This window comes from Neurospora tetrasperma (genome assembly GCF_000213175.1).
Source record: "Neurospora tetrasperma FGSC 2508 unplaced genomic scaffold NEUTE1scaffold_3, whole genome shotgun sequence".
Lineage (NCBI taxonomy): Eukaryota > Fungi > Ascomycota > Sordariomycetes > Sordariales > Sordariaceae > Neurospora > Neurospora tetrasperma.
In genome coordinates, this window is record NW_009799101.1 from 233,936 (window position 1) to 258,589 (window position 24,654).

The 24,654-nt window shown below is 50.6% G+C and overlaps 9 protein-coding genes across 9 annotated transcripts; 5 read left to right on the plus strand and 4 right to left on the minus strand.

The window, feature by feature from the left end:
• Nucleotides 1-170: 170 nt before the first annotated feature.
• NEUTE1DRAFT_80763 (uncharacterized protein) lies at nt 171-1,011 on the plus strand (the record flags this gene model as incomplete). The annotated part of the gene is made up of 2 exons (XM_009852116.1): nt 171-570; nt 683-1,011. The coding sequence occupies 2 exons, from the start codon at nt 171-173 to the stop codon at nt 994-996; spliced, it is 714 nt and encodes a 237-aa protein (XP_009850418.1).
• Nucleotides 1,012-2,812: 1,801 nt separating this feature from the next.
• Nucleotides 2,813-4,802, minus strand: NEUTE1DRAFT_145950 (uncharacterized protein; the record flags this gene model as incomplete). Its single annotated transcript, XM_009852117.1, has 2 exons — nt 2,813-4,357; nt 4,414-4,802. The coding sequence occupies 2 exons, from the start codon at nt 4,601-4,603 to the stop codon at nt 3,096-3,098; spliced, it is 1,452 nt and encodes a 483-aa protein (XP_009850419.1).
• Nucleotides 4,803-6,204: 1,402 nt separating this feature from the next.
• On the plus strand, nt 6,205-6,615 carry NEUTE1DRAFT_42344 (uncharacterized protein; the record flags this gene model as incomplete). Its single annotated transcript, XM_009852005.1, has 1 exon — nt 6,205-6,615. The coding sequence occupies one exon, from the start codon at nt 6,205-6,207 to the stop codon at nt 6,613-6,615; it is 411 nt and encodes a 136-aa protein (XP_009850307.1).
• Nucleotides 6,616-6,962: 347 nt separating this feature from the next.
• Nucleotides 6,963-7,949, plus strand: NEUTE1DRAFT_43213 (uncharacterized protein; the record flags this gene model as incomplete). The annotated part of the gene is made up of 1 exon (XM_009852043.1): nt 6,963-7,949. The coding sequence occupies one exon, from the start codon at nt 6,963-6,965 to the stop codon at nt 7,947-7,949; it is 987 nt and encodes a 328-aa protein (XP_009850345.1).
• Nucleotides 7,950-9,102: 1,153 nt separating this feature from the next.
• Nucleotides 9,103-11,751, minus strand: NEUTE1DRAFT_41557 (uncharacterized protein; the record flags this gene model as incomplete). The annotated part of the gene is made up of 5 exons (XM_009851962.1): nt 9,103-9,312; nt 9,410-9,645; nt 9,738-9,896; nt 10,019-10,050; nt 10,118-11,751. Coding segments are annotated over 5 exons (2,271 nt in total), but the record flags the coding sequence as incomplete, so codon positions are not given.
• A 2,006-nt stretch (nt 11,752-13,757) lies between these two features.
• On the plus strand, nt 13,758-16,994 carry NEUTE1DRAFT_80771 (uncharacterized protein; the record flags this gene model as incomplete). The annotated part of the gene is made up of 2 exons (XM_009852118.1): nt 13,758-13,799; nt 13,861-16,994. The coding sequence occupies one exon, from the start codon at nt 14,122-14,124 to the stop codon at nt 16,855-16,857; it is 2,736 nt and encodes a 911-aa protein (XP_009850420.1).
• A 186-nt stretch (nt 16,995-17,180) lies between these two features.
• NEUTE1DRAFT_80773 (uncharacterized protein) lies at nt 17,181-18,872 on the minus strand (the record flags this gene model as incomplete). Its single annotated transcript, XM_009852119.1, has 2 exons — nt 17,181-17,796; nt 17,842-18,872. The coding sequence occupies 2 exons, from the start codon at nt 18,870-18,872 to the stop codon at nt 17,181-17,183; spliced, it is 1,647 nt and encodes a 548-aa protein (XP_009850421.1).
• Nucleotides 18,873-19,869: 997 nt separating this feature from the next.
• NEUTE1DRAFT_145954 (uncharacterized protein) lies at nt 19,870-21,899 on the plus strand (the record flags this gene model as incomplete). The annotated part of the gene is made up of 4 exons (XM_009852120.1): nt 19,870-20,696; nt 20,763-20,853; nt 20,929-21,501; nt 21,603-21,899. The coding sequence occupies 4 exons, from the start codon at nt 19,870-19,872 to the stop codon at nt 21,720-21,722; spliced, it is 1,611 nt and encodes a 536-aa protein (XP_009850422.1).
• A 677-nt stretch (nt 21,900-22,576) lies between these two features.
• Nucleotides 22,577-24,070, minus strand: NEUTE1DRAFT_43016 (uncharacterized protein; the record flags this gene model as incomplete). The annotated part of the gene is made up of 2 exons (XM_009852032.1): nt 22,577-22,740; nt 22,810-24,070. Coding segments are annotated over 2 exons (1,425 nt in total), but the record flags the coding sequence as incomplete, so codon positions are not given.
• Between the last annotated feature and the right edge of the window lie 584 nt (nt 24,071-24,654).

Below are 24,654 nucleotides of genomic sequence, written 5' to 3' on the forward strand. Positions count from 1 at the left end.
CAGTTCGCTCCCTTTTTTTTATCCTCTTGTCTTTTCTCCAGGGAACACCGAAAACCTTGTTCCCGACAACGACAGTCAACTCCAACGCCAGTTGTTCAGTCTCCGCCCTTCTGCATTCATTGAACCTGAATCCACCACATCCTGTCACTCCTCAAGTCTCAAAGCTCAAGATGGTCGACGAAACTACCAAAGAGGTTCTTGAATGTTTCCCGTCCGTTACAAACTATGAGCGGTTCCAAAAGACCATGGATGCAATCCATTCTCGCTCCAAGGTGGTTCTTCGCAGGGTTCTCTTCGACTTATTTGTGTCGGACATCAGTGACCCTGAGACCCTGCAGTCGCGCATCCACGAGCTTGTCGCCGAGCGCTACGAGTACATGTATGCAGAGTCTAACGAAAACCCACTGCCTACCAAGAGAAAGAGCGAGGAGTCTCCGAAAAAGAAGAAGAGAAGGGGCAAGAAACGAAGAAAGACCGCGACATACATATCGGAAGGGCCGGATGAGTGCACCCGTTGTGAAGAGGAGTTTGGACCCGAAGACGAGTCGAAGGGTTGCTTTCGCCATCCAGGTGAGTACCTCTAGAACAGGACAACCTATTCCGTCATGTCCTATAGTTTTTGAGTGGTTTCCAGAGGCTGAGATACTTTTGCTGACTACCTACCTACCTTTGTTGGAACCAGGCATTATGCAGCTCAACCGTGCGTCCTACTCCTGGTGGACCGAGGAGCATATAGAAACCTCTGAGTATACGTCGAAAGAGCTAAATGCTCCACATCATCGCGAAGAGAACCCAGACGGGTTCACCTGGAGTTGTTGTGGTCTGCCTGGTGGTCGACGGGGTTGCAAACGGTGTCCACACAAGGCTTATGAGGGCGATACCGACTACAGTGGAGACAGTGAAGATAGTGATGAGGTTGACGACGACAGTGGCAGTAGCGATGAAGGTAATGAGAGTGATAGTGGCCAGGATGATGATGATGACGAGGATGATTGATGGGACACTTGAAAGCAAGACTGAATTGAAGCTTCACAGAGAAAGATGATGGATGTCTGTTCAATACCTCTAGGTGCTTGGGCCTTGGGTTGCAACTTAAGTTTGAATCCACTCAAACTTGGACTTCGTGGGTTCAGCAAGCCAACCAATCGATTGTCAATCAATCAATTTGCACTCCATTTGGGTTCCTCTGTTCCAAGTTGTCATAGCCGGTAATGGCCCGGAGATTCGGTGGTCAATTGATATGGCCCGTGCATCACTCCACTGAAGCCACTGTGATGCCAAGATGACTGACAGCAGTGGTGTGTTGCTTGCAGGAAGAAACGACGCTAGCTCGGTAACCTGTAGCGCGCGATGGAGCTGCTAGAGGTACCGCAGTGCCGACTCGGTCGATTCCTCCTTCTCTCTAGTATTTTTGTTTTGTTTTTAATTTTCCCGTCTTGTTTTGTCCCCTTGCGCTTTTTCCATCCTTCCCTCTTGAAGTTCCCCTTCAGCCTCGCTCACTGGTTGCCTGATCGGAAACAAGCAAGGGTTTCCTTGTGTTTCCGGTAAGTGACTCGATCGGCCAATCTAGAATCTGACAAGATGTGCATCGGGCTGGGGATGGCTCGAGTGTCGTCGGTAAGCGAATACGACACGTGCCCCCTGGAGTGTGCACTATTAGAATCCTGAGGCAGCCCGCTAACGAAAAGAGGATTGAAGCACGTGAATGATACGAGGTGTGTATTCTCTAGAGGTAGATGTACGGGTATTCGAATATGATGATGAAAATAAAGGGATTGAGAATGGAGGAAATGCGAGAACCCAAAGGCAGGTACACAGAGTACTGCGGTTGCGAGCCAAAGTTTTACCTCCCTGTCAGGTATCTCACACAGACCACCAAAGCCAGAGCTTCGTGGGCACTGTGTGTCCAACGACCTGATCCACGGGTTTAACTTACCCATCTCACCATAGTAAAACACGTGCATTCAGCGGTTGCCGGTGGCCCGCACCAGGCGCATCCATGCTTGCCATGTTACACTAAACTATAGCGCTGGCCAGGGCGGGGCCTACTAAGGTAAGAAGCCGTAACAGACCTGTGGACCCGAGGCAGTGCTACCCGACAGGTACAAGTGCGCCATCATTCCCACCGCCAAGAGAAAATGAGCGTCCTCCGCCCCCGTCCCACGACTGAACATCCCATTTTTCTTGGCTTTTCTTTTTTCAGGTTTCTATATCACGTCAATCGGGCAGCCTGACTATTAGTAACCCCGCGCGCCTGACAAATCGATATCATCATTTTCAAAAAGTATAACTGGCATCGCTCGACAATGCGCGGCACCCAACCACACGTTTTGCGACTTTTTGTTGCGATCCTAGCAGCAGTCGGCCTGATCCTCTTCTTCGACCCCCTCAACTTGGGACTCGCATCATCGTCAGCCATCGGCAACTTTTATCCCACAGATAATCGAGCAGGCGGGTGGTTCATGTCTTCCACAATTACCCATATCGTGTTGTTCAAGTTCAAGCCCGATGCTGGCGCCGATCGGATCAAGACGGTACGTGTTGGAACCTTCAACCATCCATCCCCAATCACACACCACACACTGTGTAGACTTGGGACGTTCTGCGCAACGCTGACAGCGCCCGACTACGACAGATATCCAACCGGTTCCTCGGGCTCAAAGAACAATGCGTCACCATGACACAGCAGCCGTACATCCGCAAGATATCCGGTGGCAGGGATAACTCTCCAGAAGGATTGCAGGTGAGTAGTAAACAAGCGGAAGAATCCTGACTCCAACCTCTCGGCAACGAGCTGACCCAGATGGTGGTCCAGGGCGGCCTTACCCATGCGTTCGTTGTCGAGTTTGAGTCCGCCGCCGAAAGAGATTACTACGTCAACTTGGATCCCGTCCATCAATCGTTCAAGAAGGATATCGAGCCTTTTGTGGAAAAGGTTACGGTGGTGGACTTTACCAATGGTGCTTTCTGAGCTTGAGGCGGCGCATATATCCTTGGAAAATATCTAATCACCATGATATCCAAACACGTACTACTTCAAGTATCCGCTTTGACTTGGCGATTGTATTGTATTCTCCCACGTGCTACGACCCATGCTAACCCCTGATAGCCGCCTCAAAGATCTCCATAAACTTCCACACATCCTCGAACCGACAGTACATTGGCACCGGCGCCACGCGAATGACGTTTGGTTTCCTCTTGTCGCACACCACACCGTGTGCCTCCAGCGCCGCCGCCACCGTATCCATCAACCCATCCCTCAACAACAAGCTCAACTGTGTTCCTCTCTGCAACGGATCCCTGGGCGTAATGATCTTGAAGGCCGGCTCCTCGCCCTCTGGCTGTCTCCTGACAATCTCATCCAACAAATGCTCCGTATACGCCGTCAACACCAGCGCCTTACTCCTCAACTCCTTCATGCTCGTCTTGTTGAACACCGACAAGGCAGCCGCCAAGCTCGTCAAGTCAATGGCACTCGGGTTGCTGACCTGGAAGCCCTGCGCACCAGGCGTGGGCTGGAACTCCTTGTCCATGTTGAACCGCACGCTCTTATCGGCACCATACCACCCGCTCAACCTTGGCTTGAACACCGGCTTGCCCGAGCTCATGTCCACCTTGCCGTGGCGTTCGTGTACAAAAGCGCCAGCCATGGAGCCAGGACCACCGTTCAGGTACTTGTACGTGCACCACACGGCAAAGTCCACGTTCCAGTCATGCAGCTGGAGCTCGACGTTACCCGCGCAGTGCGCCAAGTCCCAGCCGACAACGATGCCGCGCTCCTGAGCGTACTGGGTGATGCGGGGGATGTCGAAGAGTTGGCCGGTGTAGTACTGGATACCCGGCAGGAGCAGCAGGGCAGCATCCTCGGCGTGTTCATCGATGGTAGCCAAGATCTTTTCCGGTGACAAGTAAAGGTTTTCGTCAGGCTGCATCTCCACCATGCTTTTCTCGGGATCCAAACCGTGCCACTCGATTTGCGACTGGAAGGCGTACCAGTCACTGGGGAAGGGACGCCACTCAAGGATGATCTTGTGTCGCTTGTCGGTGGGGCGGTAGAAGGAGGCCAGCATGAAGTGCAGGTTGACGGTCAGGGTGTTCATGATGACGACTTCGGAAGGGTCCGCGGCGCCAACAATGGCGGCCGACTTGGCGGCGCAGTCGGCGGCCATGTCTTGCCAGGGGGTGAGGGGCGAGTTGGAAAGTGAGGAGAAGTGGCCGTTGACGCCGATGGAGGCCCAGGTCTCGAGTTGCGCTTCGAGGTAGCGGCGGACGGCCTTGGGTTGGGCGCCGAGGGAGTTGCCGACGAAGTAAATGCAAGGGGTGTCGGCGTCGGTAGTGGTGCCGTTTGTTTGGATACCTGGGTGGTGTTAGTTGTGGTGCTGTGAAGCGTGGGTGAGGGTGAGGGGTACCTACCGGGAATGATCCCGTCAAGAGCCTTCTTCTTCAGCGAAGCGCGAGTGGGAATGATGAACTCATCTCTGAAATGACTGAGCTGATCCTGGGCGTCGAGACTCTGAGCGTATTCGAGTGTGTTGGCGTTTGGAGGAAATTCAGGCTTTTGGCCGTCCCGGAGGACTTTTACTTTTGACGCGAAGTCGTTCATTGTGATTTGTGTCCGTTGGGGTTGGAGGCAAAGTGGATCTGACAAGGAGAGAAAAAAGGGGGTTTGTTTACTTTGGGTGGATCTCGAATGAGCGGGTCCCGTCCAGTTGGGTCCGGGTTCCTGGTGGAAAAAGAAAGGTGCGTCAAGAAAGATGCAGATGAACAAACGACCAACAGTGAGACCACAATGAATGGTGCAATACTTGATGTTCCTGACGATCCGGTCTGGTGGTTTTGTAGTTGGAATCTGGCCATTGGTCTTCACCGGCATGCTCCAAATTCTTCTCATTGCTTTTGCGTGGAAAAGATTCTTTGCGAGATCGGAAACGGAAGCGGAAGGTCGGGAGTCGGGACTTTGAAATGTGGGGCATTTTATCTTCCGTCTTCCGTCTTGCGTATTCCGCTTTCCGCATCCGTGTGGCCGTCCACCGCTTGCAACACACAGATACAGATGGATGAGTATGACCGATCGAATGACCGACAAAGGCCGCCAATTCGCGAATTATAATTCAATTCCGCCTTTACCGCTGATATCCGATGACAAGTATTAGGTAATTGTTAACTTGCAACCTTCAAACCGCGAACAAATGACCAACGACAATCGACGGATGGTGAACGATGATTCCCTACCTGTGCTTGGAGTACAGTAAGGTACGCATTCGTCCAACGGTTTCTGTTTCAGCGCAGCGGTGCCGAGGATTGCCTTACCGTTAGACTTTCCCTAGGTAGGTAGACAAAAGTCATGAGGAGAGGGAGAGTTCCACCCATGTACACAGTACTGGTAGGTAGTCCATGGAAGGTGGAAAATTCGGTGAAGGTACAAGAGGTCGGGCCAAGTGATCTTCCATCTTTGTATTGCACCAACGTCATTGATCTTGTCATCTTCCATCCGTAGAGGTATCTTCCGGGATACAAATATGCTCGATTACTCCACTCATCAATCAACAATCAACCCGACATGTGGAGTGCGGAACGGAAAGACGGACAACGGAAGGTTTTGAACGTCTCGGAACCTTCAGTCAGTACCTACCTACCTTGATGGTCACAATGAAACGAAACAGTCTGCTATGGAGCATGGCTAGGTTACCATGAACTGAACAGAACCGACATGCATCAAAATCGTCCGTCCGAAGAACGCAGTGCATTGATGGGATCATTCACGGAGTCACGGTGGATGGATGATACCTGGGGAAAAAAAGAAAAACGAAAAAAGTGAGCGTGATTTGACTTTGCGTTCAGATAAATTGACAATCCTTGAACCCAGACCGTGATCGGCCGCCGTTGGATCTACCTACACTAGGTATAGATATCCCCGACTGTCTTACCTTCTACCTTCTACCTTCCGACTTTTCTTCTTCTTCTTCTTCTTCCTTGTTTCCTTGCTACCTAGGTAGGTACCTACTTCTACTGCGACTAGGTACCATAGGAATTGGACTCGACTCGGCTTGGTCTCAGCAGCAAGTTCTCCATACCAGATTCTCTTTCGTCAAAAGGTCAAAACCCACCGCATCATCAGACATTCAATTCACAACAACAACAACAACAACAACAACAACAACAACAACAACAACAACAACAACAACAACAACAACAACAACAACAATGTCGCCCTTTGAACACCTCCCTACATCTGCTACTGGTACTGCCTCCAAGCAGCAAGCCTCCTCCACCGAGTCCAACGAATCTGACTCCTCTTTTCCCGATCACATCCAGTCACTGTTGACCAAGTACGACGTTACGACCAACGGGTTTCTCCCGGAGGGACCACCGCTTGAGGTACTGCCGGACGAGTACTATGCCCCATGGGAAGACCTCATCAGACGGTTGCCAGAGACGCTGGATGCTGGCACGTTTCGAGCGGAGGTTGATCGCTTGCCGGTTTTGCAAACGGAACGACTGATGAAAGAAGAAGAATGGAGGAGGGCGTATGTCGTGTTGTGTTTCTTTGCGCATGGGTATATTTGGGGAGGTAGTAGACCGTCCGAGGTGAGTTCTTCGTTTATGGCGGCCTAGAGCCGAAGATGAAGATGAGATTGTACTGACAAAACTAACAGATCCTCCCCGCGCCAATTTCCGTTCCCCTTTTGTCTGTCTCCTCCTATCTCGACTTGCCGCCTATAGCGACGTACGCATCTCTCAACCTATGGAACTTTCGTTGTGTTCCTCCCCCGTCATCCTCGTTTCCTCCTTCTCCTCCAGCAAGACCCGCCTCCTCTTCTTCCTCTTCTCCATCTCTCACCACATGCAGCGCCGCCAAATCACCCAAGGTATTCGACCCAACAGACCTCTCCCGCTTACAAACCCTGCACACCTTCACCGGCACCTCCTCCGAGTCCTGGTTCTACCTCGTCTCCGTAGCAATGGAAGCCCAAGGAGCATACATCATCCCCATCATGCTTCGTGCATTGCAAGCCATCGGTCTACGTTCCGAGACATGGAAGGAGTCGACGACCAAGGCGCTAAGGGAGTTGGTACACTGCGTGCAAGCTGTGGGGGAGCTGTTGGAACGGATGTATGAGGGGTGTGAGAGTATGGTGTTTTATCATCGGATTAGACCTTATTTGGCGGGGAGTAAGGGGATGAATAGTACCTCTATGGGGCTGGGGAGGGGGGTGTTTTATGATTTGGGTGCTGCTTCTAAGGGGGAAAATGGAGAAGTGGTGCAAGGACAAAAGAGAAAAGGAAAGTGGATGGCATACAGAGGCGGGTCGAATGGGCAATCGTCGCTTATCCAGTTTTGGGATCTGGTGTTGGGGGTGGAACATGTGAGTGCTGGACACTCTTCTCCTCACGGGCATGTCTCCAGTTCCGCCTCCGGCACTACCACCACCAACATGAAAGAAAAAGAGAAACCCTTCCATGAGGAAGTAAGGGAGTACATGCCGCTTAAACACCGACAGTTTCTCTCACTCGTCGGCAAGATGGGATTGGGAAAAGGGGGGATCAGAAAGGCAGTCATGGAAATGGTGGAAGCCGCAGAGCACGAGGGGAGGGACTTGCACGAAAAGGAGAGGGAGTTGCAGGGTGCTTTCACTGATGCGACCAGGGCGTTGGCGGGGTTCAGAAATAAACATTTGCAGATTGTCGCGAGGTATATAGTCATTCCGTCGAGGCAGGAGGTGCCGGAGGAGATGAAGAGGCCGGGGGTATCTTTGGGGGATGGAGAAGTTGGAGGGAACGAGGGGCAGGTGGTGAATTTGGCGACTGCTAGTTCGGGGTTGTCGCAGGGGAATGATGACAAGAAGAAGAAAGGACGGGAACTGACGGGTACCGGAGGAACAGCGTTGTTGCCGTTTTTGAAGCAGACGAGGGATGAGACGTTGAAGGCGGGGGAGGTTGGCAAATGAATTAGAGTGCAGGGAGGGAAAGCACGATGGGATAGCGGATGACAACCGAATGATGCATGGATCGAGGTGGATGTTTGTAATTCTTTGGCGCTTCGGATCCGGAATAAAGGCAAGAATAAAGGAGTTGGGATGCTGGAACCAAAACATGTGGAAGACGATGAGACGGGAGATAGCTCCACCAAAATCAAGAAATGCCAAGACACGGTAATAGCTTCAAGTTCCGCAAAGCTACCTAGTCAACCTGCTATGCACCAAGAACTTAGGTAATGCTTCGTCAGGGTCCGGTAGCCAGTGTTGCTGTACGAGATTGTCAACGGTTGCTCTTAAGAGCCAGTCCAACAGTCATCATCAACAACCACATAATCGCCTCAATGGTCTAGTGGTATGATTCGCGCTTCGGGATATCCCTTGCTTGATGACAAGCGACACCAATGTGCGAGGTCCTGGGTTCGAATCCCAGTTGAGGCCTTTTGTTTTTTGTTTTTTTTTTGGTCGGGCTTGGGCTCATTTGCTGGAGATAGGAATTGGCTGACTAGCTACATGGAAGCTGTACGCCAGATGAGTCAGGTGGGCTGATCTGCGTTGACTTCCGCGTCCGCACCGCAAGCAGCGGGGTTCGATGCTTCTTCTGTCTATTTCTTGGTGATCGGACTGCAGACTGCATCAGTTGTCGCTGCCTGCCAGGATTCTGGGGCAGTTGCCGCCCATCTGCGTTGCGTGGGGTATGTCTTCCGTTTCTGCGAGGCATTTTTCTTGTCTTCCTTTCCTCTGCTTTCCAACCCGTACTGACTGGTCTTCCCACTGACCGCTCTGTTAACCTCTACTTTTGTTGCAAATGTTCGCCTGTACTTATCAGACTCGCCGACCTATCAACCCCTCAACGTTGGCTTACGACTGTCATCTTCCAATTTCCTCTTCGGCTTGTACGGCAATGCTTCCTCGAACGCCGGGATGAGGATTGCATAGGTATGAATCAATCGTGGATTCTGTTCCCTGGAGAGACGCCCACAATTTCTGTATTAACTCCGACAGTCCGATTTGATTGAAAATGAACATTGCTAACTTTACTCCAGTCGCCAAGGCCACTTCCGCCACCATAGAGTAGCCGTACCATCCATTGGCACCAAGCCGCCTTTGTCCCCGCTCGCTCAAATCAGAAAGGAATATCTAAAATAGTGTGCAGTTCACTCAACGAATCATGCACCCCGTCTTTCAGTTTGTTATCCTCGTCGTCGGAACCTTCATCCCCATTTCCCTGCAGTTCCGTCCGCAACATAGCTAGCACGTGTCGAGCTCCCAGGGGCTTCCCTTCGGAGTTTGCGTAGGCAACCGCAGTCCTCAGAATATTCTTGATCGTCCGACCCTGCGATATCAAGCCGTTAATGAATGTTCATTCACTGCTGGTCAAAGAAAAGAATCAATTGCGGCCTTGTCGGACAAAGGGTGGACATAACACTCACATTCAGGTTCAATTTTCCAAGAGCAGTGTAAACAGCCTTGGTCCATGACGCGTCGGTCTCCACAGACTTATTTGTGCTGATCAGGCTCTCCCAAATTTGAGACTTTGCCTCGGAACTCAGCTTGGGATACGATATGGTGACGTGGATACGGGACTTGAAGGCATCGTCAAAGTCTTGCTTCCTGTTGGTTGTGAGGAATAGCACGCCTTGAAAGTACTCTAGCATTCTCAGGAAGACTTGTGAATGGAGAACCGAGTGTCGTTAGCATGGTTTTTGGTTTGATCAGTCCACAATTTGGAATATGTTGATTGGGGGTTACTTGACCTACCGGCAACAACAGCATTTCGTTGCATTTCAGCCGAGCTCCTCTTGCATAAGAGAACATCTGCCTCATCGAGCAGTGTTACAGCGCCCCATCTTTTTACTCTTTCGAAAATTTCCTGCAGTTTCTTTTCGACTGCAGAGACTTCGGTCCCCAGTTCACCCCCTGAGATAGCGTAAAGAGGCCGCTCAAGGTAATCTGCCACGCTTTCTAGTGTATTGAGGTATTTTCTGTTAGTTTGGTACCGTCGATGCCTGGGACGTAGGGATCGATAAAGGAGAACGTACCCGCTGTCAATGTTTTGCCTAGTCCAGGTTTACTGCAGGTCAAGCAAGGCATGTGTAAGTTCATGAGAAGCTCTCAAGAGATCGGACTGGTGTACGTACCCATGAAGAAGGAAGATCAATCCTTGGCCTTTTCCCTCAATGATGTCGTCGAAGACAACTTTCTTGTCCTTGTGTCCTTTCACCAGACCTTGTATCAAGTTCTTCGTAAGCTGGTCGAGTTGGAGAGACCGGAAGGCTGTCATGTTCCACTTCACGTCTTGCAATTTGTCAGCGAGAGCCCAGCGCCAGCTTTTGCTTTTAAGACCAAAAACTGGAACCAAGGCCGGGAAAAGCAGCTCAACATCAGACTTTTCGACTTTGAACTTCTTTGCAGCGGCCTCGACCACGCCGTTGATTGTCCCAAAATTTGCCTTTTCACGCTTTGGTTGTTCGTCGCCCGCTGTCTCTACCTCAAAACTTGACCTTGCTTGAGCTGGGAATGCCGCCAGATCCACCGCATGTTCCTGTTTTAGAGCAGTGTCAAGAAATTCCAAATCTGAGGAATCCAAGGAACTGTCCGAATCCGAAGAACTGTCATCATCCTTTCGGGAAGGTTTGATGTCTTTTGGTTCAATCCCCCAATCTCGCGCAAAGCCCCTTGGCATTGGGTTCGAAATTTGCTTCTTGAACCTCGAGCTTTCGGTAGAGATAGAGGTGCTTTTAAGGTCCTCCAAGGTAATATTTCGGTACGAGGAAATTGCCTTAAAGTCCATTATAAAGCGTTCATCGACTTGCGTAGCGCTCAACATAAGATTCTCTTGATCATGATGTTTCCCAGAAGGATGTGCAGACTTTCGATCCCAGGAAGGGCCACTGTAACTCTGACACCTGAAAGATGAAAAGTCAACGCCCAGTGCCTCCGTAAGCTGCTTTGATCTTGTCAGCAAGGTGCCTCGCAGCTTTTGCCAGTCGGCGTAATTCTGAATGGGGATGAGAGATAGGTTCGAGATCTTCTGCGGCCGAATCCCGATTACTGGAGTGCGAAAAGACTGGCGTGCAAGGCCTGGGGAACTGCCGTCATAATCGAGCCTCAAACCAACTACCACCCAGAAGGTCATTCCCATTTCATTCGTTTCGGTGACGACGTCGCGAATAAGCCAACACTCCTTGAATACACCGTTGTCAAGGACAGCCAAGCTGTTTGGTGGATAGATTGTCCATAGTATGTCGTTGAGAACATGGCCTTCCTTTGAGTACCTCTCATGATCTTGGATGATACTTTCCACGACCCCATCAGGCCGATGCACGAACTCGTCCAGTGCTCTGGCAGCCCGTCGAAGATCTGGGTCGCTTGTGGTCTCGGCAAGTGCCCGTATTTCGGTACGGTAGAAGAAAAGCTCTATAAAAGGACCTGGCAGCTTGATGGGATGTGACGTGAGATCCGTACTCGCATAGCGCCTAGCAGCAATCCGTCGAAATGCGGAACAGAGAGGCTTTGAGTGAATCTCGAGCTCAATGCGGACCAGAAGTGACACCCCATGGTGTTCCATCCACGTACGACGCAGGACAACGGCGTGGTCTTCGTACTTGTAGTCCCTCTTCTTTCTCTTTGACAGGCTGTTTTGAGGTATGAACCGTGATGTTGGGTGAATGGTGACCTCTCTGCCCCCAAGGCCCGGCTTATGGTATTCCACAATGTCCACAAACCCTTTCGTTGGGTGTTGCCTTTTCTCCTGCTGTTGCTTCATCTCCTGCTTCTTGTTCCGAGGTGTTAGCAATTCTTTCCACTAAAAGCAGTTACACCAGATTCTTGCTTAGGTAGAGATAAGGTAACTGTTAACCATACCGTTGTGTCCGTAGAGGGTGGCCCATGGTCAGTTCCAGTGCCTGTTTCAGTGCTTGTTCCTGTACCTAGAGGCACACCACTCCCTTGGCCATTGCCATTGGGACCTTGACTTGCAGCCATGTCAGTGCTTGGCGAAGGGAGTGAATAGAGCTCTGGAAGCTTGGATCTATATTCGCTCAGTGCCATGGCGGAGACGAGCCAATTGTAGGGCTGCGAACTCGGTAATGGTCCGGTCGAGTGAGAGAGGCCAAAGCCGAAGTGATTGATATTTTTAGGAGAGAAAATGGACAATTGAAAGATGTTGTGGTCAGGGCATATGAGGAAAGACAAGTATCAGTTTCACTCCAGTGAGTTTTGGTGATGTAGCCGGTTAAGGACGGGATACAATAAGGGACATACCTAGTCACCAGGCCGCAAGAAACGATTCATTGGGGATTCCACTTCTTAAGAACGGTTCAACCGCTGTAATTTGAAAGTCTGAGAGAGCCGCATTGCATGCCCCACGAAGCAACTGCAGAGTGAGGTGTGGACAAGAAATCCCCACATGCCAGGGAATTTGGAGATGGGTACCTCTACTTGGGGAAAGCCACCAACATGCATGATGGGCTTGACAAGTCCGACCATTGGCGAAATGGTACCTATACATAGAGGCATTTTACCATTACATCTACCCTATGTGTACCTCTTCTCTTTTCCTACTCTCTCCACATATAGCTAGAGGTACGGGGTTGAGACTGCCCGGTCTCAATCTGCTGCTTCAGACTAGAACCCTTGTTGTGTCGACTGAACCGGGCACCGGTTATTCTCGTTACAAGTGCGAGGCAACCTTGTAGGTACAGGTAGGTAACATTGAGGACTAGAGGGAAGGATCATTACGAACGGCTATAACTGCTAGCCGAAAAACAAAACAGGACAGGGATTCTTGAGTCAGAGCCCTCAAGGCTCTGGAGCTTACAGGTACCTTACTATTACGTCGATATAAGACCATGAGCGTACCTCATGGGTCAGACATCTGGCAACAGAGCACAATGACCTACATGTCCAGAAATTAAGTGACCAAGAGGAATGTACTTGTATGTACCTCTATACAGGTAGGTTCCGCGGGGTTGACGGGACAAATCATTCAGTCTGTGTGCATGCACGATTGTCGTGCTTACCTACCTCTTACGTACCTACAAACAGCCCCTTTACCCAACACTCCTGCACTTCAGCCCAAGTACTGAGCCATTCGGAGATTCACTCGACGATAGAGGTAAGGTAGGTATTAGTGGGGCGCTGCAATGCTGGTGCAGGCTATCAGGCACCAAGCTGAACAGAGCCTGCTTCAACCGGTTTCTATCTTCCAATCAACTCGTCGCCCGCTCGCTTAGGTGCACAGCCCACAAGCTCTCACTGGAACTTCCTGAACTTCATGATAGGGTAGAGTAGGTAGTTGACTGACAGTGCGCCACGATGCACTTGGCAAAGATAATGCAGCCATTCGAGCTGAACAGTGACAGCCTGGTGAAGACAATGCCCTCATTGGAAGCGCGGCTTCCCCACTGCATTGTCGATCACACTACTGACGCCTTCTATGCGATAAACAAACGGAGCGATTCATGTGTTTCTATCACATCAGGCGGAAATTGTAAGGGCCCCGAATGGTCAGCAAGGATACCTCTACCTATCAAGTGTGCAAGTTTAGAGGTATCGTTGCCGTCGAAGGCACAACAGAACACGACGGCCATGTCTCGGTTCTAGATCATCAAAATCTCTGTCTTTGCATTGTGGCTACCACTCTTGTTTTGAGACAAGAAGGACTGCTGCTTTGTACCTATTTATCTCTGACTTCGAATTAGGTAGGTACAACCTACACCAGTCCTCGTTGATGACGGCAAGGACTCATAGTTGAATCTTTGAACGGTCCTCCTGTTTCGCTCTACCCACCTGCAGGTCCGTATGACTGTATCCTCTTCGGTACGGCTGTGATCTCCCCAAATCCATTTAACCATGGCTGATTCCTTCCCATTTTACTCAGAATTCCCTCGCCAATCCTTATCGCGATTGAGCTTTGATAGGTGGTGCCTACCTCTAGCCAGTCTCAACCGACTCCCCCATATCATACCTAGTACCTACCTCTACCTACCTACTACACCTATCTTCGGTCAGAAATTGAAGACGCCGCGTAACGCCTGCCTTCACTTGGTTTTGACCACAACGGTCAAAACATCAGCGAAGCGTTATATACCTCTACGCCCCTCAACGTGTGCATCCGGCCGACACCAACAAGCCATCAACAATGAGTGCCTCTACCAGCACGCTTCCACTTCATGCCGTCAGTTCACAGCCTGGCAAAACGCATGGGGGACGGTGGCTAAGGTCTATGAAGCATTTTCGGGGTAATGGCGCCAAACCCCCGTCGTCTGTGTCTTCTGCACCCACTGCCCAGTCTGGCGTACAACAACAAAAGACAAAGACCTCTGAACCGACGAGGCAGCCACCAACAAGCATTGCTGTGACCGAAGCTGAAGTCAAAGAGGAACTGAGAATCCACAAACGTTTTCAACTGCCGTCAATCGCGCCGGGAATTGAGGTTACGGACTTGCCCAACTTCGACGATGTCACTCCGTATGACGTGACAGAGGACACTCAAGAGCAGCTCTGGGATTTGGAGGCCAAGAGACTCGTCGAAGCTATCACCCAAGACAGTCCACCCCGCTTTGAAGGGTCTCATGACTTGAGCATCGATTCTAAAAAAGCACACGCGCTCCTCGCTGTTCTGGCTGATCGGGTCATGCAATGCCTGATCATTTGCTCTTATGATGGCGAAAATTTGCTAGCTCAACACCACGAAGCACGCTGCAGTAGATCGGAGCTCAGGAGTTGCAAGATATCCCTGGGCTATTTGATCGGGGAGGACAAGGAGGATGACTTGTCAAGCACAACAGATGACACAAGCAAAGTGGACACGGTAGAGGACATCAAGGCCAGTGACGAAGACTTCTTCGCATTTGTGGATTATTGCAGCAATATTCTAGCTCGCATCCTCTGCTCCGCTTTTGATGGCAGATATGTGCACGTCAACATTCTCGCACATCTGGCGAGGATCTGTACCAAGGTCAAGATCCTCTCGGCTGATCTCAAGAAGTTTGCCGAGATCTCCCTGGACAGAGCTGCACCGGAGATGGATATTCCGATTCCTAGCCAGCATGGCCTGCGTAGACCTCATGATGGTCAAATTGAAGATGGAGGTCCCAGCGTTGTCAAGAAGGTTGTGGTGAACGGAGGTGGCGCATCCGGAGGTGTTAGCCGTCTCCTGCAGAGCCTTGAATCCCTGAGTCATGATCAGATGGCGCCGCTAGAGACCGAAAGCAAAAAGAAAGCACTTCGGATCAAGTACTGTGAGAAGCATGACATATATCGAACCTGTCTGACCAAAATGCTTCAAAAGGTTGTCGTTCATTTGAGAGGGACGAACCGGCTCACACAAAGCTTCCCGACATTCTACGAGATCTGTGCAATGGTGTATGAAACCGGATTCGAGCGCTTCAGGACACTGGTCTTCCAGGATGAAGCAAACGTTTTTTATGGGACATCAGACGCGGTGATCGTCAACTATTGTCGAAGTGGCTACCACCTTCTCAATCGCACTCTAGCTCAAATGTCTGAGGATGGGAGCATTTCTGAAAGCCAGATCACTCCTCCTCCTGCTTCTGGCCCAACAGCGTCGGATGGCACCACATCCATTGGCACGACAGTATCCTGGGACTATACGCCCGATGCCGAAGATGGTGCACACACATATGCATCCAATCCTCCAGATACCATTCACAAATTCTTCCAAATCGGGTCCATGTCAAATATCATTACCATCGTTGTGCCATTGCTGCTGGCAAACCCAAATCATGCGGCCCTCGCAAGCGATTTTTTCAATACGATTTCCTTCAACAACTTTCTTAGCGGACGTCCCGAAACAACAACTGAGCAGAACCTGCAACAGCAGAGTACGTTCCAGCAATCTGTTTACGGCAAGTATACCGCTTGCTTCTCCTTAACCACCAAGGAATATCGTGACGAGCAAAGCAAGCGTTCTCCAGATGGACCCAGGTCCTTATCGAACGCCCTGATGCGCCGCAAAAATCTCCACAGAGGCGACGAGCTCGGAGAATTTTCCAGGGTGGACAGCCTTGCTTTCAACAGGGGGAAACCTGGCAAGGGGCCATCGTCTGCCGTTCATACCTCAAATGAAGACACCTTCCAGCGCCAAATCGAGGACCATCAGAAAGAGCTGGATCGCTACGGCACCAGTATGAAATCTTGGGTCTTTGAAGAAAAGGGCATCATGGTCAAGTGCAAGACATATGTCGCCCTGACAATGGTATTATGCACCGTCCTTGTGGGAGGTGGGATAGCCGTTGGCGTCACGGTTGGCTCGAGCATCACGGCCGTAGATCCATTCAACATCACAACGTACTGCTGGGTACTGGCAGCGTTTGTTCTTCTGATTGCAAAAAGCATTCGGGTTCACGAGTGGCCATGGAACGACTTTCTTCACGGACGTGTCCTCTGCAAGAGCGTCTCCGAACTCTCCTCGGTTACCGGGATCCCGGATCGTCTCATTTTGGCGAAGCTGTTGCAGGACGAATCACTTTCTCGTCTGATAACAAGGGGACCGTTTAATGCAGTGTTTCGCAGGCGAGAGAACGAAGGCTTCTCGATTGACCGGCCGATAAGCATGTGGACAATGCTTTTGAGTGGGTTGATCATGATAGAGGTTGAGTCTGTTGGTGGCAAAGGGCTGGTCTGTCTGGACCTCCGCAGGGGAACAACAATTGAAGCAATAAGCCACACGGCGGACTTTCAGGATTGCTCGGATGAGAAGAAATTGTACATCCATTGCAGGAGTATACCAGGCAGGAAAGAGTTGACGAATGAGGGGCACATACATCCCAACAAAGTGGCTCTAAACTCAGGGCCATTTCAGTGGATGCGATCATTGGGTTTCTATTCAAACAAGGATGCCATGTTCGTTTAGTTCCACGTGCTGGGGGCATCTTGGTCGTTTTGAGGACTGGATGTAGGTTCACTGCTGCGCCGAAAGATTTGGCCTTTATGTATGCTTGAAAGTGGCACATGTAACTCGGAATGATTCTTCCACGAAAAACACAGCCGATCGTTGAAATGTTGATGACATGGACTGTGCCCAAGAAAACCGTAGCGGAAGGTACGGACCAGGACCCGTGGAAATTGACAGTACCTACATGAGAGAGATAAGAAGGATGACTTCCTGACTCCCTCATCTAATTCCACCGACCCCTTTCCCCGTAGGTAGAGGTACCTATCCAGCTTCACGTCGAATCAGGATCCACCAACCCCAGTGCCTCCCTCCACCCAACCACCAACCACCCTTTCCACCTCCCACAAAAACTCATCCACTCCCTTTCTATCATGCCACGCCTCATTAAACGCACAACTCAAACACAACTCCCCATCAAACGTGCCCAAAAACACCCCCAACCCATTCGTCAGTTCCTCCCCCGTCACCCACGGCCTATGCACCTCCAACTTCATTCCTCTTTCCTCTCCGAGATCATGTACCCTCTTCAAAATCCTATCAACAACCCCCATGCTCGAAACACTAACACTCGGCACCTCCTTTGGCTTGGGCACTTCTATCTTTTCTTCTCCCTTCAACACCGCTTCAGGAAGGACAGGTGTCCAGTTTGCCCAGATCGCTGGGGCTAGAGCGGAATGCATGGGATCGTCCCTCACATTTGTGTAATAATCCTTGATGTGGTTCAAGACTGTTTCAAATTCCGCTCTTTTTTCTTGGGAAGTGGTAGAGGGTGTAGATGACATATCTACCTGTAACTTGGTTGAGGGTAGGGAGTGATATACTGAGACGCAGTGTAAGGGTGTGTTGTAGGGGGGCTGGCAGGCTGCGCGTTCGTTGCGGAGGAGGTAGTTGGTGTATCTCATGACTTGTTGTTCTTGTTCGGGAACGGATGTGGATGTGGACATGGAGGAAGAGGTCTTGACGCTGGAGCTGGAGGTGGAGCTGGAGGAGGGAAGTTTAAGATGGGCATTGCGCAGTGTGAGAGCGATAGCGGCGTGGAAAGCGTGCGTCACCGTTATACCCGGGTGGTAGTTCTTGAGGAAGGTGATGAGCGCCGAGGTGCGTTCGCGGGAGAGGTAGTGCGCTATGCGTTGATGTTTCCCAGGCAAGAGAGAGCCTTTGGTGTAGGGGATGCCGATTTCTTCAAAAAAGGGTATATCGGGATTTAAAGGTTGCGAGGCTGGGGCTTTGGTGGTGGATAATCGGGTTTGGTGCTCGGGAGTGGGAGTCGAGGGAATGTTGGCGGCTACTCGGTAGGGCGGACTGAGGTTGGATGCTTCGGAGCCGTCAAAGACGGGGAGCTCGCGGAAGAATTCGCCTTCGGTGAAGGCTTGGGTGGTTTTAGTGACGAGACTGTTGAGGAAGTGGAGCGTGCCGATGCCGTCGATGATGTCGTGGGGAGAGCGCAGGACGAGGTCGCGGCGGATGCAGATGGTGGAAGGATCCTGGGATGTAATTACAGCGCAAGGACAGATGACGAACAGAGTGGGTGTGGTTGGAGCGGGTGGATCGGAGTTGGCCCAGTCTTCGCCTGTTTGGCCGGTTGATACCACTTGGAATGTCCTTTCGAGCCATGCTTTTGTCGATGCGTCGTCGGGAATGGTTCGGTAGGACTTTTTCCACTTTCCGTCGAGAGCGTCGTAATGCACAGATGAGGCGATGGTTGGAGTTTCGTAGCGTTGTCTGAGCCAGGCAATCCGGAGGGACTCGTCAAGCCGTCTGGAGACGACTTCCGGGTCCTCATCTTCAGGGACACTGATGGTCAGGGCGATGTGGCCCGTGATGGCGAAGTGCATCCGTCCGGATCCTGCGTAGAGCTTGGCCAGGGTTGAGTAGAACACTTCGGCTTCGTCGGCATCGCGCTGCCATAGTCCGGGACGGATCTGACGCCAGTTGTAGTCATCGCGCTTGACACCGGCCTTCAACACCCTCATCTTGAAAGTTTGGGTGTGGAAGTGGAGTCGTGATGTTTCGGTGTTAAAAAGGGGGAAGTAAACAAACAGGTGGGTCCGGCTGCTTGGCGTCCAAGCGGGCAGTAAGGTACCTAGGTACTTGGCAGGATTGTCGCTTTTGGTTGTCGATTTATTGACGCAAGTGTGAACGTGTTGTGGGAAGACTATTGTGTATATGAGGGCCTGGGATGGTCACTGACACTTTTGCTCATCGTTTGTGGTGTAGGTAGAGTCCTGTCGGTGCCTAGAGTGAACCCCAAGTCAGCGCTGCCCGACGGGCATGAAACCTGAATCACGTGTGCCATTGCGACGTGCCAAATCCAGCGTTCAGCCAACGGCGTGGTCATCTCACCCAGCAAGAGCATAGAGACAGAGGAGGAGATTCCGGGCAAATCAATTGGTCGCTGTCAAAACATATGCCACGGCATGTTTAGCCGTTCCGATCTGCGAATCCGATCATCAGCGGCCGATATTCGAATAGCGGGGTTTGCAGCAGCAACATATGACTGTAACGCAGTTATGTAGTCTAATGCGTGTTTACGTAAGCCACACAACTCCTCACAGAAATATCATGTGGGGGAAACCAACCAACACATTCCTTTCCACTTCTCAAGATAACAACGTCCTTGCACTATGGAGTCGGACGCATTACGGTTACACGTTAGCACTTTCTCATCACTGCTGACACTCTGTACTACACTACACTACAGTAGGACATCGCCGAGGTTCGTAACCTTTTCAAGTAAAGTTGGGTGGTACCGCGGTGGGGTTTTCCGGTAGTCAAGCCAATCGCATTTTGTACTCCGCTGCTGATCGTCCCAAAATTCGCTACACTACCTCTACAGAATGGAGTAAGCAGAGAGAGGTACGGGCCCCCTAAGCTCGAAGATCATGTCTATATCAGCGGCTTCCCCTTGACGGATGGAGACATCTGGTCCTCTCCTCAACGTCGACCTGTGCAACGACAACCTTCAGAAACATGGCTCTCACCGAGCTACTGGGATCCCTCCCGTTGGTCTCCAGCGGGATGTCCAAATTCCAAGTGGCCGCCATCTATCTTGCCATTGGCTTTGTCACTTGGTACATCATCTCATCCTACACTGCCTGGTATCGGCTCAAGGCCTTTCCCGGTCCTCCCACCACTGGCTTTTCCAACCTTTGGGCTGCTAGAGCCATCTGGACCGGCAAAGCACACAAGATCTTTCCCGCGACTCAAGAGAAATATGGCCCCATCACTCGCATTGGGCCCAACGCGCTCATGGTCTGCGACGCCGCTACCGTTGTCCACATCAACGGCGTCCGCGGCGGCTACGCTCGGCCAAAGGACTTTTACGACTGCATACGGATGGACCCCTGGGATCACACGGTCCTCTCCGAGAGCGACTCAGCCATGCACAACGAGCGCAAGACCAAGGTCTACGCAGGCTACCACGGCAAGGGCGAGATGGATATGGAAAAGGATGTCGACATGGTTGTTGCTGAGGCTGTCGAGCTTGTTCGCGAGAAGTACATGAACTCTGCAAGTGCCACTTCTGGACATGAATCCAAGCCCCCGCTGGACTATACCCGTATTGCTCGACACATTGCCGTCGACTCGGTCACGCAGACTGGGTTTGGCAAGGCTTGGGGTGATGTCCGCGAGGAAAAGGATCACTTTGGGTGGCTGGGCTTTGCGGATATGATAGTGGGGTATCTGCATAGTTTGGCCTACGTCCCTGCCATTAGCAAGATTGTGGTGTCAAAGCCTTTGATGGTCCTTCTCGGTCCGAAGCCAACGGATAAGACGGGTATGGGTGCTTTTCTCGGGTGAGTCCCAAGTTCCCTTTCGTGAACTGCGTCAACGACTACTTGCTGATAGCTAATAACTCCCAGTCTCATCGAGCGAGAGGTAGCCAGACGCTACAAGGACGGCAGCGCAAAGGGCACGCCCCTCAAAGCCGACACCGGCCGCTCCAGCATGCTTGTACGTCTCCCCCCTTTCCCCCTTTCCCCCACCACTCCATGTCTCTCTCCCCAGAGACACTAACACATGCCCCAGGACGAATGGGTCAAAAACGGCATCTCCCAACGGACCGCCGTCCTCGAAGTCTCTGCTCAACTCCCCGCCGGCACCGACACCACCGCCTCCGCCCTCCAAGGCACCATGCTCTACCTCCTCTCCACTCCCCGCGCCTACGTCCGCCTCAAATCCGAAATCTCCACCGCCCTCAACAGCGGCCTCATCTCCTCTTCTTCCATCATCACCGACCAAGAAGCCCGCAAGCTTCCCTACCTCCAAGCCGTCCTGCACGAAGCCATCCGCTTGATGCCCCCCCTCATGAACGGCTTTCCGCGCCAGGTGCCGCCAGAAGGAGACACCATTTGCGGTAAGTTCGTGCCGGGTGGTACGGACATTTTCATCAATTACGTGGGGATGTTAAGGGACAAGAGCGTGTTTGGTGAGGATGCGGATATCTTTAGGCCGGAGAGGTATTTGGAGGGTCATGGATCAGATGACGAGGAAAGGAGGAATCGCATGTTGAAGACGACGGATTTGGCGTTTTCGCATGGGCGGTGGCGGTGTTTGGGGCAGAGGCTGGCGTGGGTGCAGTTGCAGAAGGTTGTTGTTGAGGTGAGTCATCCTGCCACATATGATCCGATCATGATCAATGAATGGGAGGAGGAGGTTGTGGATGATGATGAAAAGCTAACGAGAGACCAAAAAAAAAACAGTTTATGAGGAACTTTGATCTGCAGATTGTGGATCCGATGCATCCTTGTCATTTGAGGGGCTATTGTACGCCCGAGATGGATGATTTGCTGGTGAGGGTTACTGAGGCAAAGTTGGATTAGGTAGTTTGTTCAGGAAATTTGAGACAAGAAAAGACGGATGTGGGAAGGAATTTGGACCCGATGGCTTGTAGGTTGATAATCTCTGGGCATTAACAAGCTATTTCGGTCCAGGCTGTCCTGTTGCCAGGTAGTAATAATGGGTTACTCCTTTTGGCGTTGCTTCTTGTCGTCACGAACATGTTTTGCGTATTTGTCCCATCCGCATTACATCATCGTATCAAAAAGTTGTGCTTGCCTCTCAACTTCCTTATCGTTTGTTTCATGTCTAGGGTTTCTTTGTTACACACTACACTCAACGTGGTAATCACTCAAAGAGGCGCTTGCCGTAGGTCGACAAAGAACTTCATTGTATGGAAACATCAATACCTCTACACTGTGCAGTTTCACAACATCATCACCAGAGAAGCACACCTTTGCAACCAACCTATAAGTAAACGTGATTGATGAACTGCAAGCATCGATACCAAGTAGTGGTTTCTCACAATTGCCGATGTCGGTTGCTGCATGTTGTGCACGATTCTAGTGACTGTATCTGTTCGGCGTTGTAAGCTATCGATACATCGTCCATACCGAACTTACGGTAATAATCATATACGCGTATCACATCATGGGCACTCTGTGGACACTCGCCGATAAAGACACCATTAGCACATCCTTTGCACAAGCACTTGGACAAAACGCTTTGATGGAGGGATTTGGGTTTTATCTGTTTTCCCCTTGTTTTGTTCAGGATTTTCTTGTTTCTATACACCGCGGCACCATGGCCGCGCATTCCTCCTCGCTACATGCGTGCCGACCAACAGCTCCTCTCCTGACTCCTGACTACTGGTCCATACTATACCAAACAACGTCCCTTACTGAGCCTCAAGATCATTGCTCCTGTTGGTACAAGAGCGACCGCCCCACAAGAACCAAAGGGGGTTCGAAAAAATGCCGAACACTCGCGAGAACACGCGGAGGAAGAAATTGCTGGCTTTGAAAGGGAATCCGGCCATGAAGTTGATGATACCAAATGTGCCTGATGAGAAGAGTACATTAGTAAAGAGATCCCAAATGCAGAACAACCAATGATTGAGGGGATGCATACCTTGAGAGAGTTTTGACACCAGACGTTCCGGCTCGATGCTCCTGGAGGGAGCGCGACGATCCGCAAACCACGGATGAGCCATAATCTCGGCCGTGCTCACCCGATCCTCTGGCATCCACTTGAAGATACTGAATACCAAATCCCGAAACGAGTCAACATCACCGACCGTCTTCTTTGGCGCTTGACCACCACCCAGCGCAAGTTCAACGAGCGTGTCAGCATCTGTGTCTCCATAAGCCGGTAACCTCGTCTTATCCTTCGCCCACTGCCTCTCGATGTTGGCCGCCATTTCCTCAGTTTGTGACTGATGCAGGCCTATCGCCATCTCGCGGCTGAGCGGATCCTCGTGACCACAGTGATTCTTGATTGCAGTTTTTCTGGCTTTCCAACGCTTGACCGAAAATGTCAACGGGCTCAACACCTTCTCGCCTAGATCCGGGTCCGTCACCATATCGACAGCTACCAGTGCACTGTGCCATGGACGAGACTTCTCTCTATACCACTTCCTGAGTGCCGTGCGAAACGGCTCCGGGATGGGACCGACGACCATCTCCATGTCGTCGACCACAGCGAGCAAGTCATCTGGAGACTTGTCGAAGGGGAGGTAGCCGAGTGCGAGCTCGGCGAACGTGACACCAAGAGCCCAGATATCACTATGTGGTCCCAGCTTGATGGTCACCTCCTCTTTTCCTTCTCCGTTCTTGCGCGTGATTGACTCCTCTGGCGGCGCATAGTTGAGTGGGATGCCAGTGCCCTTGACAGGTGGCTTGTCGACGGGATAGGACACTCCGAAATCGATGATGGCCACCTTGGATGAACACCATCCTCCTTCGATCAACTTGGCCATGTTCGCCTGTCCAATAAAATACCGCGGGAGGCCCTTTGGCCATTCCTTCTCTTTCATGTCTCTCTTCGTGGTGTTGGCGGGTGGAATCCTAGAAAGCTTCGCTATCTGCACGCCTCCGAGTGCCGCCACCAGTTCGTCATCCCCCATTTTCTCTACCTCCTCTGTCAGGCAAAAGAGAATGTTGGCCGGCCTGAAGTCGCCGTGACACAGCCCCTTTTGGTGTAAAAAATGCAACGCCTGAACAAGCTGGAAACACACATGTTTGACCAGATCCGTGACATGTCCGTAAAATGCGCAAAAGGAGCCGAGGTTGGGACCGAGACAAGGGGTAATGAAGCAGAGGTGCGTGCCGTTGGGCTGATAGGGGAGCCAGAAGTGCTCTGTCGGTAAAGTAATGTAGTATTTGCTGAGAAGGTATATATTAATTCTTTATTAATGCAATTTATAGCTTTATAAGATAGGATATAGGTTTTATTGTTTATGTTGCGTAGAAGAAAGCGCTATATAAAATTCAATAGGGTACTGTATAAAAAGTATATATTGTACGAATATAACCGCAATTTGAATTTAAATACTAAAATACTCGCTCTAAAAAGGAAGGTGTATATTAGATATAGGTTAAAAGGAATAAGTAAATTATTATATAATATTAGGCTTATATTTAGTTTATAAAATAGGGTTAATTGCTAATATTTTATAATAAACTATAAATGATATAAATATTAATATTTTCTAATAAAAAGAAGCAATAGATATTTAATTATTTCTAATTAATTCTATATTTGGCTGTTGTATAACCGGAAATTTCCTTTTCTACTATCGTTATACTATTAGAAATAATAGTTATTCTTATACTTAACGGTTGTAATATACTAAGAATTATATTTGAAATTCATATATTTAGAAGGTATTATAAAAACGAAATTATAAATTTATAATATTATTAAATCTATTTAAATACGAATTTGAAGAAAAGAGAATAATCCTTCTCCTTCTCC